The sequence below is a fragment of the Diplotaxodon limnothrissa genome, linkage group LG6 (assembly GCF_057381915.1).
Source record: "Diplotaxodon limnothrissa isolate DT_005_m linkage group LG6, D_limnothrissa_male_GT1.1, whole genome shotgun sequence".
Taxonomy (NCBI): Eukaryota; Metazoa; Chordata; class Actinopteri; order Cichliformes; family Cichlidae; genus Diplotaxodon; species Diplotaxodon limnothrissa.
In genome coordinates this window covers 40,699,849-40,721,680 of record NC_140601.1, presented here as the reverse complement: position 1 = coordinate 40,721,680, position 21,832 = coordinate 40,699,849, and the positions used below count along the sequence as shown (strand labels likewise).

Genomic DNA, 21,832 nt, shown 5'->3' with positions numbered 1-21,832 from the left:
ATTTCACCAAGTCTACTGACTCTTCACTTGTTTCCTCTTCTTGATTTTAAAAGTCATCCTACAGACTGCCAACCGATGCTGCCTAGCTATGCGTTCCCCATTTCCTCATATTTGGCTTTTCACCAACAGTAGCACAGTTTCCACTGCACTCTGTTGTCGACACAATCAGTGGAGGTCATTGTTAACCCAGACCCCGACTGACATAGCATGAAAATCTCCTTCTTGATGATTGGCGTGTGTGATTTGGCTAAAATCCTGATTCAATCCTCCTCATTTGTCTGTGCCTGGGACTGGGACGACTGGCTTTAACCCTAGCATGCCAAGTGGATCATATTTAATGCAGTTGTTGTGCATAAAAATGCCAGATGTTGCAAAATTGATTCAAATTATAACTCATATGTGTAAAATGATATTTAACACATTTTTAATTGTTTCGTCAGAAAAAAGAACAACCCTGTATTTCATGGCTGTTATTTTATGGTTCAGGTTTCATGGTGCGGTAGTTAGCACCATCGCTTCACAGTAAGAATGGCCTGGTTTTAATCCACTGGCTGGTTCTTTTCTATGTGGTGTTTTGTGTTTTAGACATAGGTTCTGTCCAGGAACTGAGGTTCCTCTCATAGTCCAAAGGTGTGGTTCTAAATGAACTCTGGGTATGACTGTGAATGGTCGTCTGTCTCTGTCTTAGCCCTGTGATAGATTGGCGACCTGTCCTGGATGTACCCTGCCTCTCGCTCTGTGGCGGCTGGGATAGGCTCCAGCCAAAACTCAACTAAGTGGAAGAAAACGGATGTAAAAGTCTCTGAGCTTGTGTCCAACAGAGATGCAGTTTTATACACAGTTAATCTAATCATGCTGTGGTTTGCTTGAATGGGCTTGTTTAGTTTTTTTTCTTTATAGTTTATGTAAATAAAAAAAGTGTTACAGTTTTATTTTAACTATAAAATGTGAGACTTTTGATTTAAATCAGGGTGTTTTTTGACAATTGCATCAAATCTGGCAGAGATACGCTCAAGAACCCCTGTTTGTGAGTTTTGACTGGTGGAGGTAGATTATGTTACAAAAATATAAATTTTTAATACAGTCATTTAGTCTTTTTATGTTTCTCTGAACTCTCTGTTATCCTTAAAGCCAGAGATTTCAAATTTGGCCTCACAGTTGTGGAGCCTCAATTTGGGAATGTTTTTTTTTCCTTTTTTCATGTGGGAACTCTAAAAAATAGCCTCGGGCTTAGAGGAGGTTTAAATAAAGAAGGTAATCCCCACAGACTGTCATTTTTGCATGTTGGAGTTTGTAGTATCTAACACATACGCTGTACTAAAAAAACAGTTTCTTTATGTCTGTAAGTGGTTCTTACTATGTGTGTTATAACTATTTTACCGTATCAACATTCTGTTTCTTGCTTGTTAGCATCTATTGTATTTCTAATTACAGTAATTAGGCAGGAACTAGTTTTGTGAGCTTTCTGAAGGTCAAAGCAGTTTACATGAGACAGCAGTCTTGGAATTTTGGGGCTCGCAGTTAGTGTGTGAGTTTATTTCAGTGTGGGACTTTCCTTAAAGAACACGTGTTTTGTATACAGAATTTCCACAATATTAAGCTGGTTCTGATTCCGATTTACTGGCCTGTGGCTTGATTGACTTGCCTCTAGTCCCACGGGAACCACACTCGTGTCTCAGACAAATCCTCCTGCGAACACGCCAGCCTCCAGAGAGCTAGGCCAGCTAAAGCCTCACTTCCCCTCCACATGCAACAAAAAATCCAAGCAAAGTAAACAGTAAGCACCTAGTAGTCAACTTCCTCATCCTTGTTAATTATTCAAAATCCCAGAGGAGAGACCAGCCCACAGTTGTCTTCTGACTCACTTTTTTTTCTCATGCATGGACTCACTCACCACCACGGCCCCCCCCCCCCCCCCCCCCCCCTCCTGCCTCCCCTTTCAACTTCAAACCCAGTCATTTCTGCAAGCTGAGCTTTGATTGTACCAAACACCTGTATTTTTCAAGGACAGACTTCCTCGCGAGCCCCCGCCTCCCATCTTTGATTGTTAAACAGCAGTGGCGCCGTCATTACTGTCTGTGCGACTGATGCCGCCCAGCTTCCCCTCCCATCTTCCACCTCTGCCTTTTAACCGGAACTTTAATTGCTCAGAGAAAATTTGGATTGCTTTATTTTATCTAATTTTCAAAACCCCCTTTTTTGTGTGTGTGCTGTGTGCGAAGGGTTGTAAAAATGTTGTTAAAAATTCCCTTGCTGGATTTATCGGCTGAGATAATCACAGATTTCCTAACAGCTTTAAACTGAGCGCACGGCCCCCAAAAATGCTCTCAGATTGAATGCAGGATGCAGAAAGTTTTTAAATGTGTAGTAGCCGCATGGACACAGACACCCAACTTTTTTTTGCAATAACTCACCAGTAATCCTCCAGGAAGACACACAGACACATACACACACACACCTTTAATACCATGTTTTATTAGACGTCCTCTTTTGCTGCCATCCTGTCTCCCCCGTCAGATTAATATGCTCTGGGCTTCTCACCAGCTGTTTCCGTCCCTTAACACCCCTCATTTTTCTCCGGCCGGCCCTCCGCTTCACATGGCACGGATTACAAACTTGGCCTGCGTGGCTTTAGATGAGGCCCGCCGCCTGGCGCTGTGTGTGTCTGTGTTCACATAGGTGAGGTAAAGGTTGGGTCTGGTGTCCACGCAACTTGAAATCCATCACAGTGCCCAGACACCATGTTGATAAGTTAATGAAATCTTCGAACGTGCGTGGTTTACACCATCTTATTTGCACCCACTTAGAGAACGACAGACCCAGACAGATGTAATTTTATCAGAGTTACTTTTTTTGTTGGTTAAAAGTTGCACCTCAGAGCAAGAGCGATGTTAAATAACATGCAACAGGAAGTTTTTACAAGCAAAGCAAAGGCATAAAAAATAAAAGTCCAGAGCCAATCTTGTATTCAGCTCTGCTTGATTGAATCTGTGTCCTAAATCACTCTTCATCAGTCATCATCAGTCAACACAAATATTGTTGTCAGAGGGGTGTAATGTGTGGGTGTATTTACAAGCTCTCTTTTTCACTCATCTGTTTAGTTTCACTCTGTCTCTGCTTGTTTCTGCACCCATGTGCTTGTGTGCGTGTGTGTGTGTTACTGTACACATATGCTAGCTCTTGCTTGGGTGTGTCCGCTTTTGGCTCAGGTAGGTGTTTGCTTGGTGTTTTGTGTAAGGGCAGACAGGATGTGCGATGCTTGTCAGCACGCTCCAGGAGATGAAAGGCCGGAGAGGGAGTGGAAGTAGTCGGTTGCCGTTCAGGTAACAGGTTGTCTTCTCAGGAAACTTCTCAAGAATTCAGCTCGCGTTGCCTTCAGCGCTCCTCGTGAGCCACGGGGGAACACCACTCACCACCGTCCTGCTTCAAAAAGTAACTCAACACCTCCTCCAAGTCTGACATAAGTCAGCAACAGCAGGACCCAGGTGTGCGCGCTCAAAACGCGACGTTTTGTGGAACGTTTGGAGCGGATTAGCGGCCACTCCTTGTTTCCTATGCGCTCACCTATGTATTTAAGAACTTCAATAACTTGCGTCACCAAACATTTACAGATGCCAGCATGAGTCAGTTTTAAGAATGGGATCTGCTGGTATGCATATTGATGAGTGACAATGACACAATTACACGCTGGTTTTGATGCTGGAAATGACTTATGATGGAAGATGTCAGTCACTGTAATGCAGCAGAGCCAGTTCTCTTTATTATTTTAGCACATCCTGTGCGTTTGTGTTCACTTGGCTGGGCGACTGGGACCTGTGTTACCAGTTTGAGTTGTCAGTTATTATGATATCTTGTTTTACAGTTTTCTGTACAAATAGAGAAAAAGTGAAAGGAGTTCTGTTGGCTGTGTTCAAACATATACGTACTTGACAGCCACTTTGAAGCCATCAGCTCACTTCTGAACTCAACCTTTTTCAAGCTTCAACTTCAGCATTTTGAGTGTTTCTGTGTTATTGTTGTTGTTGTTTTCAGCTAGATCTTACCATTTTTAGGCAACGTGTTCACTACAGCTCAGAGAGAAGCTGGATGGATTATCTGTTTGTAGTCCATCACATTTATTCAAACTACGCTTGCATAAAATTCATTTTCTGTCACTGTAGGTATGATAGCTTATTTAAGGTAACTATAAGTACCTGTGAGAGTCAAAAAGTAGATGTTGCGAAGTAAAAGAGTGCACTGATTTGTCATTTCTTCTAGATTAGACAGATAGACATATGACATAGTGAGGGCCTTATATTGTGAGAAAAACCAAAGAAAAATAATTAATAAAAATGAGGTTAACTTAAAAAAGACTAAAAAATAATACTGATCTGCATTAATCTCTTGCTCAAACTAAGAAAGTAATACAAATTGCATTCTTATCTTATGCCAGACAGGTGTGTTCACCTGTCACAGAAATATGAGTTATTGTACACTCTCACAGGCAACGGCAGGAATGATTTCCTGAAGCGTTGTTTAGTCTGAGAACTAAAGGAATAAAACAGGTGATATATATATAAGTTCAATGAATGAGGCTTGAAAATGGATTTCACTATTCAGTGATGACATCACGGTGGCTCCTGTATCTTTATATGGTTGGAAGGTTAATTTAATTTATTTTGTACCTATTTTCTGTGCCTAACTTTCTATCTCTGGTACTTGAAGGCAACATTATAAGTTTTCCAGCCTGACATGTGGGCCCAGAAGCAAAAAGCACAATAATGGATGTATTTTAACAGCTTCAAAACAAATATAAGGGAGGTTTAGGACTCACTGGGAAGCTTTGATACAGAACTTGTCTCCTGCCGTCAGTGCAGAGGGGTTTTTTCTGCTGATGAAACAAGAAAACCAACAGAGAGAAATGGGTCATCAATCAATGCTTTGCAAACAGCAGGTGGAAGCTGGTGGGGAGTGAGTTTGTCTCCGACGACTGAGACAGGGAGTGTCAGAGACATAATTCAATGAAACACCAGTGATGGGAGACACCCACTCTATAAACCACTGACACACATGAATTCGCCCAACTTTAATTACACTGATTAGCCAACATGTGAGCCAGAGTGCTGCTAAAAAGCAGTGGCGTACACAGCGTTGGTGTCACAGCGCCAAAGAAGGTGACTTGTTAAACTGCGAAATAAACACAAATGTCTTTACACATCTTATTTTTTCACCCACTGCTCAAATGTAGTAAACAGCAATTCTGATTCCATTTCACTGTTGACCTTATGTTTCCACTGCATTTAGTAGAGAAACACTGTAAAAAGTCCTGTGATGGACTGTCCATGATGCACCCGGTCCTTCTGTACAGAGATATTAAACAAGAGGATTTTCAGGATTATTATTTAAAGTTGTGGTGGCAACTGGAAGCCAATAACCAGTGAGGTGGGGAAATAAATATAAGATTAACACAGGCTGTTGTGCAGCTTGATGTCCTAATATAACTCTAAATATAGACTTATACTCATATAAACTCCAAAGTCTTTGTCAGTTAAATTATCTTATTAGCTTTGTGGCTTGCTGGCTCGTCCATTTTTCTACTTACCTGTGTTTAAGATGAGCCTCAGCTTTTTAGCTATGACTTTGCAGGTTATAAAAAAGTCACCATTTATATTACTTGGAAGTTAATATTAACCTACCTTTCCATGTTAGAAACATGCTAATCTAAAGGACTAATTCTAGTTACTATGATGTCGCCCTTTTGTTTCTAAACTCTACATTCTAAAGCCTCACTATTAGCATTTTTACTGAAGTGGAAGTGGCTGTATTTAAACAATAGGCTGGAATGTAAAAATCATCAGCTAACAGTAATAAGCTTTGTTAGGAAGCTGCATATATGACGTTTACAAGTGCATCACAATGGCACAAACAGATGCTAATTAGTGCTAAGTGCTAAGTGCTAATAAATACTAGAAATCAGCCACCAAAAACTGAAGCATGAAGTTCTTGGATGCACTTTTACGTCACAGCAAGTCAAATTATTTGTCAGCTATTTCCATTAAAGGTCTGACAGACAGGTCCAGTTCAGTGACTCCAGTTAGTGGAGGTAAAGGTAGTGCTGTGTGATACTTCAAATATTTGTCTGATACACTCTGGTTGGGATTCAGCCTCAAGTGCTCATTACAGAAACCCAAATTTTTAGTCTTAATTCATTTCGGTCTCATAGGTTGGGGTTACAAACTGTATATAAAAGATGGTGTTCTAAGAAACCGTCCTACTTTGGCAAATCGTCCTACCTGTATTATAATTTGACCGTGACTTCTGACTAATCCAAACCATAACCATAAGAAATATTTACAATGGGTTAAAAAATGAAGTTAATTTGGGTTTTGTGTTGTGCATATGCGCAGCGTATGTGCAGAAATGATTTGTGAGGTAGGATGGATTCCCAGAACAGATGGACGTAACGTAACATCACCCATTAGTTAGCCGAATGTTTTCAGCCATCACCATCTTGGAGTTTTGAAAAGCAAGGGGTGAGTTTGACTGGGAAAACAAAGTCGCCACACTGATTGGCTGACAACCTGTGACCAACAAATCCATGGTTTATAAAGTATCCATCACTGAGACTTTAAAACTAGGAACTGAGATCTCACTGAGGTCACACAGAGAGGGAGCTGGGGGCTGTTTTCCCCATTTATTAACCAGAAGTTGTTTTGCAACCAGAGCAGTCGCCCCCTGCTGGTCAGTCTGTAATTACCACTTTTATGTAGTCTGTAGTTAGTACTTGATGTGTGCTTGGATATGCTGTATATATGACATATTTCGTAAAACAGCCCTCAAAATCAAAACACCACAGGCTGCGATATCCTGGGTTTAAAACAGTAGATCCTACATTTCCCACGATGCCACTGATGTCATCATAGGGCTTATATGTTTTTTGTTTTGTTTTGTTTTTTTTTCAGGCTTGTGAAAGTTTCGTGTAAAGCAAACAGTTTTTACTGACCTGTGATTCTTATGAAAACGTTAACTTGTTTACTTTAGTGAGTGCAAGCTAAGAGGTTTGTCCGGCTCATCCTTTAAGTCACACAGACATGAGGTCATAAGTGTAGCTCAGAAGCATTTTGCATTTAATTATACTTGTTTACAGTCTTTGTTTGTATCTGAGCGAATAAATAAAAAACAAACAAACAGACTTGATTTGTTGCTTCCACGGTGGAAACAGCGGATTGTAAAAACTTGCAGTGTTTGCAGGGATTTCCTCGAAGGTGGATGTAATTATGATCGTGTTGACTGCGGGTTTGCAGATAAACAGGCGAAGGGGAGGCAGACTCATGATGAAGAGCTACCTCATCGCTCAGGCCTGCTGTGCAGCTTTGCACAGGTGTGGACTGGACTCTGTGAGACGGTGAGCTGTGCTTGTGGCCAGACGAGACGAGACCTTTAAGTACAGACCTTTGGATTTCTTCGTCACGTGACTGCTCTGTATCTACAACCTGCCTTCTCCCAGCCGGCCGTGCGCGCTCACCATTGAAAAACAAAGGTAAACATTTTCTCCAGCACCACCCGCCGCTGCCTAGCTCTACTTTACGCACTATTATCCCCGAAATTGAGCCCCATTCTCACCCCCCAGATTAAAAGCGAAAGGACACGAAGAGACAGGCGCGTCGCTACTCCGGAGAGAGGGACGGGGAGTTGATAGTGTGGGCCTTGTCTCTGAAATAAACACTGATCGCAAAGCGAGCTCCGTCACAGGCTACAGCTGCGATTAGCCGGGGCACTTTGGGTGACATTGTTTCCGGAATGTGAGCGATTCGTGGTCGCAAACGAGAGAAAAGGAGCGACAATAGAGCAACGTGGCGGCCGGATTTGTGAAGATTACAGTCAATAAAGTGCTCTGCACAAGACTGCCTCCTAATCCCTGTGTGAAAGGGATGGGCAGTGCACCGGCTGGATCTGACTTTCTGCAGAAAGCTGGGTGGGGAATGGAGAGAGCTGTTCCTCTCTGATCCACACATGCACATTATGGTTACAGCAGGGTGTAGTGCTGCAGATCCAACACAACGTCAGACTCTTATGATTAGTTTCAAATCAGCTTGTTTACATGAGGCCGTGAAATCAGTGCTGCTCGTGGTGCTTCTTTAGTTCACTCCCCACCAGGGGCGTTTACGGGTTTTTTTAGGGGTGTCACGAAGGAACGACAGGAAATCACAATACTTGGATCAGATGAAAGTAGAGCGTATTGAAAATATGGTGGATCCTCGTGCTCTTAATCAGATGGTATTTGGTGAAAAGTGGCTGCACGAGACTTTATACACAATTTTGTGTTCAATAACTGTTCAGAAAAGTGGTGAAACAGTACAGAAATATGCTTAAAATACCAAAAAGGTTAATCACTGGGTTATAATGAATGATTCATTAATGTGTGAATCACTTTAACGTTAAAGTTGGAGGTGATTTTAATAACTGCTTGAGCAGCTTTATCGCTGATTCTGTCATGTCACTTGGCATTGTGAGATTAACAGTACCAAGTCGGGTTTCTGGATACCACTACTCTTAAGTGCGTGTTTGGGTAGGGCGGGGGGGTGGGGGTCAATCACGCCGCTGTTCCCCACAGCCAGCCACACTTCCTTTTTTTTTTTTGTTTCTGTGTCTTTGTTGCAGGATGGCAGAGCCCCCCATGTCATGTGACTGTTTTGTTTCCTTGCCCCCTGGCTCTCGTGATGACCATGTGATTTTTGGAAAGAACTCAGACCGTCCTCGAGATGAGGTGCAAGAGGTGGTCCACTACCCTGCAGCCTCCCACCCTCCAGGCTCCATGCTGGAGGTAAAGCAGCGCAGGAAAAGCCGCAGCTGCTGCTGTGTTTTAAATACACCGTCTGACTAATACATTTCATATCTGTTGGGTTCAAAACAACCTTTTTCAAGGCTGAAGTCTGAAGCAGGGATGTTGAATATTTACACACGGACTTCATGTGGAAACCTTTCCTGTTAATAATTAAAGAGAAGCAACTGTGATGAAGATAAGATAAGATAAGATAGAACTTTATTAATCCCTCGGGTGGGTTCCTCTGGGAAATTCGACTTCCAAAAAAAGCACAGCAACGACCAAAGTTACAGTTACAGAACTGTTATATATACACACACACACACACACACACACACACACACACACACATATATAAATACAGAGACAAATATAAATAAAATATACAAAGGGGATAAATAGAATAAATAGGAATAAAAAATAAATAAAAATAAATAAATAAATAAATAAATACTTTATCCTGTTAGCTCAGCTAGGTCAGCGCAGCCAAGCTTCACATTAATGCAGTTTGTTTTTAATAGGAACCAGGGTCGATACTTGTGGTTGCAAAAACATTTACAGTCCTACAGAAGTCAGTAACAACTTTCCTGCTGGGTTTCTGAGCTCAGCCACTAATTTCAGGTCATACAGAGTAAAACAAATAGATTTTAGTTAAGTAGATGTTGTATATTTTGTTAATTTAAGGGGATATCTTGGGTTTATTCGTTGGTCAACAACTTGTGATCGATAACAGCCGATTAGTGTTTGGTTTCACAGGCATTATCGTCCCTCGGTTTTCACATCCCCTTTGAAACCACAGCGAAAAAACGCTCATCACTGGGTTTCAAAACTGGTCTTCAGATACCAGTGGGTAATGGCGCACTGGCTTTATCCGTCTTGTATAGTGTCTGTGCTCTGAATACATTGTTTATAGCTGTTTTCAGCTCATGAAGCAAAGTATGCATCACAGTGATCTGATGGTGCTGTGGGGTCTAATGATGTCCTTATGATAAGTTGTTGAATGCATTACTGGAAAGTAAAACATTATAAAAAAAAGTCCAGGTTTCTGAGAGTGTATTGCAATCCTGGTGACCCTAATGTTAAATTAGCCTTAGGATAATTTAACATGCAGGTAGAATACAAATCTTTTACCTTTTCATTGTATCCTGACAATTGCTGGATATTTAAGAGCCTGACTAAATGAGTGATGATGTAAGTGAACTGTATCTAACACTGGATCGTGTGCTTGTACTGCTTTTTGTCATCGTTGATCTGAATGACCCGAAACATCTGTTTGGGATTTTGGTACTAAGATATCTTTTTCCTTTTCTTCCACTGTTATACATCAATATGTGCACATTTGTAAGAAAATGTTGTTCATGCTCCACTGTTCATACCTGAAGCTACAATCCTTTTTTTTTCTTCTTCTTTGCAATCTGCAGTGCACGTACATCCAGATCCCTCAGGTGGAGCAGACCAACGCGGTGGTCCTCAGCAAACCTGCATGGATGTGGGGAGCTGAAATGGGCGCCAGTGACAAAGGGGTCTGTATTGGGAATGAGGCAGTCTGGACCCGAGAGCCCGTCGCACCGGGAGAGGCTCTGCTGGGCATGGACCTTGTCCGGTGAGCTGCTGAAAACTTTTGATATTTCTCAGAAATTTGTATGGATTAAGAACAGGATATCAATAAAGGGAAAATAATCCAACTGCTGACTGCACCTTATTAAAGTTGGATTGCATGTATTCAGTAGAAGTACTAAGTTAATCCTCTGAGGCTTTGATCAGAAGGGTGTGTAGATTGTCACTAGCATGTTATGGCAGGTGTAGAGATGACTGTTGAAGTTATTCTGTGTAAAAATACTCAAGCAGCAAAGAGAGACTCTTTAACTGATCAGCTGTTCTCCAATGCACACTTCAGAGCAGTTAAAGTGAATTCATGGTGTGTGAAACTGATCAAACACTAGATAAACAAATAGACGAAACCTGGCACACACATAACCTAGCATGGGTTCTGATCATCAGACTGGGGCTGGAGCGTGGTGACAGTGCCCGGGCAGCACTGACGGTGATCACCAGCCTCCTGGAAGAGCATGGCCAGGGCGGGCAGTGCAGGGAGGCTCCCGAACCCTTCAGCTACCACAACACCTTCCTCCTTGTGGACCGCAGTGAGGCTTGGGTGCTGGAGACAGCCGGGAGGCTTTGGGTGGCACAGAAAGTCTCAGGTAAGGACCAAGGGTTGAAAAGACTAAAGAAGTAACAACTGTGAGCCAAAAGTTCAGGCCTCACGTTGCTCTGGCTTAAAGGGGGAGGTGCTAAAAGAGTTTGTTTCTGTGCACTCACTGCAGTATAGTATGGCAGCCAAAAGTTACCTTATATGGATCAAAGGGATCATCCCGCTAATTTATCAGCTAATGCTAGTCAGTGTGATTAGTAAGCTACATTCACAGACTGTATGGGTCCAATGTAAGGAGACACCTATCGGGTAATTAGTGCAGTAACATACTAATAAGAACAAGAATGCTGTTCACCAGAACTGAAGTACAAATGTCTTGGAGGTCTGTACCACACAGTTGTTGCCATACTGTTGGTCAGATAATCCATTCAGGTCTCTATCAGGGCACCTGTTCATCAATCCAACCACGTCCCCAATATAGGTCCAAGTAGATGAGTTTAAAAAAAATTTCCACCCCACTCAGTGTTGATATGAAGGGGTGATCATCCATAGAGCTCAAAATTACTGAATGTGCTTCATTTATAACCACATCCAGCTTTTTTCTCCGGTTGTTATAATTGAAGCAAAGATTTTGTGTTTGAAAGCAGGTGCGATTCCTTAGTAACAGTCGTAACAAGGACGAGGATGTCTTTAAAAGTTCATGGTGTGCATGCACCAACATCTCCTTAGTGAAATTTTTATAAAGCCTCTTATTGCATGCTTGCTTAAAGGATTTTATTTTAGAGGGGGGAGGGGAACAATCCTGAAACCTGTTCTCGAACAGAGATATTGAACAACAGTTTCATCCTCTGAGGATGATGAATATCTATGCGTACGTCTGTCTCGACTGATTATCAGTCTGTCCTTGCCATGCTGCTAACATGGCAGAAGCGTCTACAGGAGAGGTTAAACTCTGTGTGGTCTGTAGATTGCTTAGAGACCACACAGAGGAGCAGAGCTTAAACACTTAAACACTTGGAGGGAAAAGGGTCTCATGCTAGACTTCCTGTTTTTTTCCTCTGCTTTTAACTTTTTAACCTTATATTTTAACAGTTTGCTTTTAAAACTTGTGGGCACAGAAATTTAGTTTAAATGGAGTTCTCAGGTTTGCTCCTCTGCTGGTTTCCACAGGGATGTGTGTGCTCTGTTATTTATCCTCTGCACAGATGTGTTACAGAGTATGATGATAACAGGACCATGTTAAAGTACGCAGATGGGATTGTTCTTGTCAGTCAGCTCCAGGACAATGAGACCAGCGTTGGTCTACTACTCTACTTCACTGTGCTCACAAACATCCAGTTTGAGTCAGGAAGAAGATGTATTGACTCAAAGCTAAAACCTTTAGGAATGCCACTGCCTAATTGCTTTCGATTGGCTATTTATTAGTTCACATGAATTTATCTGCATTTGTAAACCGTAACCGGTGGGCAGAAAAGTAAATCCTGATTTTTGATATCCCCTCAATGCACCAGAAAGCAGACTGAGCAGAAATCGGTGTGAAAAACAGGACGTCAGCTTTAGTTTTTTTGGGCAAACTGCTTTTAGAAAGACGAAATCATGAGCTTTTAATAAGTCTGTCTTTGTGGGGTTTTTGTCTCTGATGGTTTTTTTTCTCTGGTTTCAGTGTCTATCTTTAATGAATAGAAAGAAAGTGTTTAGCTGATAGATGTGCTACACATCTGCAGTGACTCCAGGTGATCCCACCCCAGAGCTTTAGATCCACTTTGTTAATCTAGCTTTCTTCTGATTGGCTGCCCCTCAGCTCTGTATCACATCACACAGAGCCAAGTGTAAAAAAAACTGTTTGTGACTGTGTGTTTGCAGCAGTCTGTGTGTTTAACAAACTCAAATAAAAAAAGTAAACTAGGTCCATTCTTGTGATAAGACTGGCCTCCTGGCTGAAATCAGGTTCTAGCAGCTGAGAATGCATGTATGGGAATGCATGTATGGGAATGCATGTATGGGAATGCATGTATGGGAATGCATGTATGGGAATCCTCATGGAGTGATTTTTATCAGCTGCAATCAATCTGCTTTGTGTGAAACATACACACAAACAGAGCTTTTCTGGCTAAATAGGATTTCAGTTGATCTGGTATCTCAAAGACTGACATCTACCTGCTTCTTCCAGAGGGTGTTAAGAACATCTCCAACCAGCTCACCATTGGCAGCGAGATCTCCACAGAGCACCCGGACCTGCGGAGCGTGGCCAAGGCTCAGGGCTGGTGGGACGGTGAGGGAGAATTTAACTTCTCGCATGTGTTTAGTCCCGAGAACCCGCCGGCCAGGATGGAGCTGGCCAAGCAGCGCTACAGGGGAGGCACGGAGCTGCTCCAGCAACACGATGGTAGGTACAGAGCTCGGCGGAGCGTAGAGCTGCCGAACATGACGATAACTTCTCTACAGAGACACTCAGCTCTTTGTCTGTCCTGCTTTCAGGATCAGTGACGGCAGAGGTGATGATGTCCATTCTGAGGGACAAACCCAGCGGCATCTGCATGGACTCTGGAGGTTTCTGCACCACAGGCAGCATGGTTTCCATCCTGCCCAGAGACACCGCTCTGCCCTGCATCCACTTCTTCACTGCCACCCCAGACCCATCCAGGTTTGCCACTCACTAAACTAAGAATTCCTCCACTTAATGCTACTTGAATAACCTGTTTTATCCACTATATGTTCATGGAACGATTATAATATTGTGAGATTAAAGGTCTGGAATTCCTCATAATTGTTTATACAACTTTAGTATTAAGTAAGTTTTAGAAAATTAAATGTAACAACCAGTTAATGTTTAAAAAGCATAAAATATGAATATGTGCTGACCATTAAAAAAGACATCTAAATTCCCCAAACGTCCCTCAAGGTGGTCACTTTGTGCACCTGTGGATTAATTCCAGAAGCCTCTGTGGAAGTCTAATTCTGACCATCTGTGATCTCAAACTTCCAGAGAGCAAACATCAAGTTTACTTAAACGGAGGAGTTTTTACGTAGATTTTATGCCGATTTTCACTCAACTTTTGGTTGGTCTGCTCCACGAAGCACGCCGTAATAATATTAATTAAATGAAGACGGTCCCTGAGAGTTGCCACAGTGGACGAATCTTCATGTTTGATTTGGTGCAGGTTTTATACAAGATGCCCTTCCTCACGCAACCCTCACGCTTACCCAGACTTACAACCCTCGGAGGCTGGGTTTATGTTTTCTCCTGGTCTTAAAGTAGGCCACTAATAATATTAAGTTCATTAAAGCGCATTTTTTGGATTCTGTATATTTGGACATTTTTACATGGGAGTCTGTTGAGATTGGGGACAGAATCAAGTGGCCATTAGAGGACTGCAGTTTTTGCCGTTTGCATGTTCACTTTTCATTTCTCAGAGCCTGACGTTGCCCCTCACGTGTATCACAGATAGGCAAGTGGTGTGAGTGGGACTTGTAGTGGGCAATAAAATAGCAGAAGAGCTGGAAACAGTTTAGAGGATGATCTTGAAAGGGAGACTGAACAAATTGAAATCTTAAGCGACAGAACTTTATGAGCTCCTCTGATATGAAAGTGTGAAAAGTGTTTTCTTTCCTTTCTAATCTTTAATTTTCTATCCTCTGTATCTTCTTTGGGTTGATGGGAATTTCTGAGTCTCCTCTTTCTCTTTCCTCTTTCTCTCCCTGTCTAATCCTACCACCCTGCTAGGTCTGTATTCAAGCCTTTTATCTTCTCGGACTGTCCCACCCCAGTGCCGAGGGTGGTCTCCCCACAGTTTGGCCCGGACGACCCTGCGAGGAAGCAGCCTCGCTTTCAGAGCCAGGTGGACCGCAGACACGACCTCTACAAGGCCCATCAGGTGGCACTCAACACCATGGAGACCAACCCGGTGGGCACTGATGGATGACCTAGGTCAATGATAGTCCTGCACAGATAATGGCAGTGCATGAAGTTCCGGTTCACTGAGTAAACATTCACAGCAGGATCACTTTTTATTTATTTTCGTTAAAGAGTCGATCCGGATGAGTTGCTGCTGATAAATTACAGGCGAGTTGCACAACCCAGAGTAGACACTCCCAGTGCAGAGCCAAACACAGCAGCACCTCACAGATGGTGCAGACAAGACACATGGCATCAGTGCAGACTAAACATAAACACACTACAAGTGCACATTCAAAGCCAAAGAGCAGGGTTTCAAACTGACACCAGAGAACTTCCAAACAGTTTTTCCATTTAGACATTTTAGCTGATTTCCTGTCTGGCATTATGTGCGTGATTACAAGCTGAACCTGAAGTCAGAGGAAGGTCAGCGCCCTGTTTGGGCTGGAATTTTGGCTCGGCACAAAATGAGCATACAAAATGTTTTTGTAGCTTTGCTAATGTTAGCTATCGAAAGCTGCTCATTACACCAAATAAGTGTTGTTTCCTTTTTTTACTCATGACTTCAACTTTTCTTTTGTAGTTTGAGGAAACAGTTTTTTCTCTTTAAAAAGTGACAAAGCCCGCCTTTAAAATTGGTCTGTTCCAATGCGGAAACGTTAGGACAAAGATCCAGAAGATGAAGAATTAAATGGAAATTATTCAGCGTGGATCTATTTAGTATTCGCATATATTCTGTTATATTTAATATTAAAAATGGCCAAAGTTTCAAATTATTATCTCAGCATGTGCACAAGTAATCCTATTCTATCTCTCTCTCTTTTTTAAACTCTTGTCTCTGTATGATGTCATAGAGAGTGGATATCCCTTATATCAGCGCTCCCCAACCCCCGGGCCACAGACCGGTACCAGTCTGTGAGCTGTTTGGTACTTAGCCGCAAAAGTTGAGGCTCGGCTGGGCTTAAAATAGTTTTTATTATTAACTCTGTTTCTCTGGGTCTTTTCCTGTGTGAATGAATAAGTTTTCTTTTCTTTTTTTGGTTTTATCTTGTTGTATTTATCCGCAGCACCATAAAGGCCGGTCCGTAAAAATATTGTTGGACATAAACTGGTCCGTGGTGCAAAAAAGGTTGAGCACTTATATGGCCATCGGCTCTGGCTGTGCATTTTAGTTTAGTTTTTATTTATATCTTGCTAAAATTTTCCTAACTTCTGTTATTCTGCAAACTCTGTTGCTACCATAGTTTGGTACTTTCTACATTTTCGTCAAGTGCAGTTTTTATGAAAACTAAACAGTTGTGTCGACGTCTCAGGAAACATGTTTTTTCATACTTGTGTTAGTTTTTTCTTTCCTGTTAGTTAACTAAAGTATATTCAAACTTTTGTTTGGAAGGTAAAGCCAATCAGGAAAGTTTGGTTTAAAGGGAGGTCACCTTAATGGGGGTGGAGCTAAAATATCTTTGTTTAGCTTGTCTAAAGCCTGTTCCAGTATACGGCCCAGTATACTCTACTCTACTAGAGTCCAACAATGAAACGGAGCACAGTTGTAAGGCTCCTTTTAACCAAACAGACTCTCCTTGGAGTTTATTCGCTGACCTCTCACTGGACTCCACACAGTATTCATCAGCAGTGCACCTTCCTCCACTGACTCAGAGACTCAGTTCTCTTATAATTCATTGAATATAACTTTTCTGTCACTCTTTCAATCATTGTTTGATGGTTGATTGGATGTTGGTGTAAATATTTTATCATTTCACATTTGTACAGAGCGCTGATTTATTATTTTGTTATTTTAAAATATAAATACGCCACGAGAGTGAATACAAAGTGCATTTTGTACACCACAGTGGGATTTGGGTAAAGAAAAGCAGGTCTGTAGTTGCGGTTATTCAGACTGCATCTCCCACCATAGACGTGGGGTTGTACTGGATTCAGGACTGTTTTCAGCAGGATCTGACTCCTTTTTAAAATCTGACTGAAGCTTATGATGATGAAAGACGCATCAATTTAGGAGGAGAAAGTAGGGTGTCACATCAAATCAGGTTTCACAGCTTTGTATGATCTAACCTGGGTGTTACTGTTATTCTCATGGCATCTCTGTGGGTTTTCTCTCTGTTCTGTCTCAGGATGAAGGTCTAGCTGTCTACAACATTTTAAGGGACCTGGAGTCTCAGTGTCTGAGCGAGATCGCAGCCATGCTCAGCGGAGAGATACCCGGAGAGGAACTGGGGGACTTATTTTTTGATTGCGTGGACACTGAGATTAAGTTCTACCAGTGAGGAGGTGGGAGGCTGCAGGGATGTATTAGTGTTGTATGATGTGCACGAATGAGCTTTAGGCTGGGATTATTGTCTCTTATGAATGCATACTGTCTTAATATATTCTTTTTAAACCAAATTTAACATGTATATGCAGGATGTTTTTTAAACATGCAAGACCTGCTACAAAAGGTGATTTCTTTCATGTCTGCAGACAGTTAGGTCCATAAGTACTCGGATAATGCCACAACCTTTGGGAATTTATCATGAAATAAGAAGAGAACAGGCTTCACTTACCATCAAATTTGCCTGTTATTCAATTGCCAGTTACTTTTGTACCCCTGAAAATGGCGGGCTAAAAATAGCAATAGTTTTGTTAAACATGTTGAATTAAAGATAAAATTCCACACATCTCGTTTATTTGATTTGAATGAGCATTTTTGCCTTCACATATCATATATTATATTGTAATGCTCTCCTTTCTGAGCTACCAAAGAAAAGTTTTAGAGGTTTACAGATGGTGCAAAATGCAGCTGTTTGCGTTTTGACTAAAACTGGAAAATCTGAGCACATTACCCCTGTACTGAAATCCCTTCATTGGCTACCTTGTCAGGTTTAAGCAGATTTTAAGGTCCTGCTGCTCACCTACAAGGCTTTAAATGGTTTGGCACCTTCATACCTCTCTGATCTTTTGCACCTTTATGTTCGATCCCATGCTCTCCGATCTCAGGACTCTGGCCTTTTAAAAGTTCCTAGAGCCAGAACAAAGACTGTTGGAGAGCGTGCTTTTTCTCTTCATGCCCAATTTTTGTGGAACAACCTCCCTCAAGATATCAGGCAGGCATGCTCTGTGGAGGTTTTTAAAGACCCGCTTGTTCACCCTGTCCTACATGTCTTAATTCTATGCCTTTTAGTTTGTTTTTGTTTTTTCTACATTTTTATCGTTTTTAACTTTTGTTATGTTTTTAACTCGTTATTGCGTTTTTAACTTGTATTGCTATGCATCACTTTTATTTATGTATCTCTTTATAGCTGTACAGCACTTTGTCTGAAAGCGCTTTATAAATAAAGTTATTATTATTATTATGTCCAAAGAAAAACTTGGAATGACCTTCAGATTACAAATAATTATCACTGAAGACTATTTACAAGAAATTCTGGCTCCTTGAAAGTAAAACATAAAGACATGAAGAGTGGCTCAGGACTTTTGCACAGTACCACATATTCAAGTTGAGAATTTTGCAATAGTTTTAATGGTAAAGTGGACACATCTTACCGTAATCATATAGTCTGCAGTGGTTAAAATGTAATTTAAGGTATTGAGATGATCATTTTTAAATCCCTTTTTTGATGAAAGATAAATTCTTTGACAGCGTCGTGAAGGTCAAACACGAACACAAAGCCTTTCATTTAGGAGGAGATATAAACGGTCAGAGAACTCAGAGGTTGTGATTCCTACTTATTGAAATATCCTCCTGTTAAAGTGGGATTTGCTGCTTTGCTCACAGCAAAGCTAATTAAGCTCCTAACTTGCTGTGTTTCATGGTTCTCTGTTACAGCGCCCTCAGGTGGATACTCTTTGTGCTCACAGAGTGGCAGGAGAAGGCCCTGGGACTGTTGCAGACTCCAGCGTTTCTCGTGTTGGCTTCCGCCTCACTTCTGCACCGCACATCTCTGTCCCCATTCCATCCTTAACACAGAATGTCTTAACAGCACATGTGATTGGAGCATATTTATCATCCGTGTCGCCCAGGGAACAATGACTGCACCTCATTAGTGAGAAATATGATGTAGACTACACAGGCGCCTATGTAGAGCTGTGTGACGTTGCACAAATACTGTGAGTACGGCATTCGTTTAACTTTTTGTTTCATGTTGCAAATGAACGGGTTGTCATTCGTTTGGTGGCTCCCTGTAGGGAAGGATATAATAAAGTTAATAAAGTCCTGAGTGTGTTGTGAGCTTTTTGTTCACATTTGCACTAATGGTGGGTCTGCCTGGACGGTCAGCAGGGGCTGAGCTGAAGGAGGGTTTGGTTGCACAATAAAAACTGTGTCAGCAAAGCTGCATTGACTCATAGTGAAGTGAAAACAAAGATTAAAATATAAATTTGTGTAAAAAAAGAAAAAAAAAGAAAAGAAAACCCAAACAAATCTGCAATTATAGTATGGTGATCTATCTATAATGTACTTCTCATTAAAACAAAAATGTATCGCTTTGTTCTAGCAAAAATATTATTGGGATGTTGGACGCTGCATGAAATATTTTAGATATTGCAATTTAATTCAATGTTCTATTGTGAATATGTAAATTCAGTGTGTGTGTGTGTGTGTGTGTGTGTGTGTGTGTGCAACAGTGTTTGCCACCATCTAGTGGTTGATTGGATTTACTGCAATTAAGTTCACTCCACCTTTGACAAAATAAGAGCTTGGTAACCTTGACCACCCAAAAAATATGGTAAATGGCCTGTATTTGTATAGCGCTTTTACTAGTCCCCCCCTAGGGACCCCAAAGCGCTTTACACACCCAGTCACTCTCACATTCACACACTGGTGGAGGCAAGCTACAGTTGTAGCCATAGCTGCCCTGGGGCAGACTGACAGAAGCGAGGCTGCCATATCGCGCCATCGGCCCTTCTGGCCATCACTAGTAGGCGGTAGGTGAAGTGTCTTGCCCAAGGACACAACAACCGAGACTGTCCGAGCCGGGGCTCGAACCAAGAACCTTCAGATTATAAGGCGAACTCCCAACTCTTGAGCCACGATTGCCCCAAATCATAATTAAGTGTTATAATGAGGGTGACGTTATAAAGAGCATTAGTATAAATGAGCCTATCAGCATTATGGGTGTAAATATTTAAAGCGTTTAACCACATCTGACTGCCTTCCAATGGTCTATTTATGCATGACAGTAACCCCATGTTTTGGTACGTTTATGAATTAATAAAACTAAAACAACCACAATGAAATTGAATAATTAAATTAAAAGATATTTTGCTTCTTTTAAAAACTGCTTTTATTACTAACAAAACTGAAAAGCTGATACAGTTTATTTCTAGGAGGACCCTATCACTGTGGAGGGGTTTGTAGGCCTCTGTTCAGCGTTGCAGTTCTGGGAGAAGAGAAGAGAGAAGTTCCCTAATAACAGTGGTATATATGACTTTCTCTGGGATGGAGTTACCGAGGGTCCCACCCTGCAGCAAGGCCTGGATAAGGGACTCTAAAAATAACACCTTTTGGCTGAAGGGCTCAGTTGAGGTAAGTCTGAATGAGCACAGGGGCCAGAGTTCCTGGAGAATGTGTCCTGACTACCTGGCCTTCTTGGACGGGGTGGTGGTAGGTGCCCCATCTGGGAACTCCTAAACGTGCAGTCTACTCAGTCTGTATCCTGCTTTGCTATCGGACTTCTTTGACAGGTTTCCTGTAACGAATACCATGTTCAAGCATACGGGTATCCCTAAGTGCGCTTGACAACAGGACCCCCAGGTTGTGAGTTGACATATATATTTTGAGGGTGCACCGTCTGTCAGAGACCTCAGTCAGGGAGATCTTCTCCAGAAGAACTCTGACAGCAGGATGGCTGTAGACAATAAGTGAAAATAGTAAAAAATACTAAATGTTCCACACGTCTGCTGAGGCGACTGGAGCAGCAACTGTAGGGTGAAAGGTGAAACGGAAGAGTGACTGGCCTTTTGATCTCCTGTGGCAGGCTGAAAGCAAAAGCAGTTCTAAAAGGTAGCTAAAGCAAAAACTCAAGTATGGGAGGAGTTTTGCGAAGCAATGGAGCAAGACTCCTTGAAGATTTTTGATGCTGCTTCCCCAGCAGATCACAGGGAAATATAATACTCTCACCACAACTGAGTGGTAGAAAGTCTCAGTGTCATTTACCTGCACACACTGAAGGGTCTCGGCTTCCCTAGGAACAGAGTTTGCTTATTCACTTTTGTGTGCCAACTTCCAGTTCAGCCCACTTTTGATGTGGATGCTTTGGTTTTGTCCTTTGGGGCAACTATGGCTCAGGAGCTAGAGTGGGAAGTATACTAATTGGAAGGTCAAGGATTCAGTCTCCTCCAGGCTGCATGTCAAAGTACCCTTGGAATGTTGAGTTAACCCCAGTATTGTAAGTGTGCATGAATTTTAGATAAGACAATATTAGATAAGATAAGATAAGATAAGATAGAACTTTATTAATCCCTCGGGTGGGTTCCTCTGGGAAATTCGACTTCCAAAAAGCACAGCAACGACCGAAGTTACAGTTACAGAATTGTTATATATATATATATATACACACACACACACATATATAAATACAGAGACAAATATAAATAAAATATACAAAGGGGATAAATAGAATAAATAGGAATAAAAAATAAAAATACAAGTGAATTGCACATTTCAAGTATTGAGTCTATTGCACTGTTGACTATTTACAAAAAGTATTGCACAAGGTATTGTACAGTGAGGTGAAGAGGCACTACAGCTTAGTTGTTCCCCCCTCCTTTGTCCTCCTGTTTCCCCTCCCTCTCCCCTCCAGAGAGGAGTTAAACAGTTTGATGGCGTGTGGGACAAAGGAGTTTTTAAGTCTGTTAGTTCTTGTCTTTGGGAGAAGCAACCTGTCACTGAACAGACTCTTCTGATTGTTTATGGCCGTGTGCAGAGGATGCCCAGCATTGTTCATAATGTCCATCAGTTTCTTTAATGTCCTTTTCTCTGCCACTGTCACCA

At 41.7% G+C, this 21,832-nt stretch overlaps 1 protein-coding gene across 3 annotated transcripts; it reads left to right on the top strand.

Moving 5' to 3' along the window:
- Window positions 1–7,471: 7,471 nt before the first annotated feature.
- scrn2 (secernin 2) lies at window positions 7,472–19,048 on the top strand. Of its 3 annotated transcripts, none has more exons than XM_085356449.1 (9): window positions 7,472–7,519; window positions 8,641–8,803; window positions 10,225–10,406; window positions 10,805–11,004; window positions 13,126–13,341; window positions 13,434–13,599; window positions 14,680–14,860; window positions 16,977–17,133; window positions 18,668–19,048. In XM_085356449.1, the coding sequence occupies exons 2-8, from the start codon at window positions 8,642–8,644 to the stop codon at window positions 17,127–17,129; spliced, it is 1,260 nt and encodes a 419-aa protein (XP_085212575.1). In that variant the 5' UTR covers window positions 7,472–7,519; window position 8,641; the 3' UTR covers window positions 17,130–17,133; window positions 18,668–19,048. The 3 variants fall into 3 exon arrangements, with proteins under 3 accessions (XP_085212575.1, XP_085212576.1, XP_085212574.1); XM_085356448.1 differs by lacking the exon at window positions 7,472–7,519 and adding an exon at window positions 7,911–7,954; XM_085356450.1 differs by lacking the exon at window positions 18,668–19,048 and having other exon boundaries at window positions 14,680–14,883; window positions 16,977–17,037.
- Window positions 19,049–21,832: the final 2,784 nt, after the last annotated feature.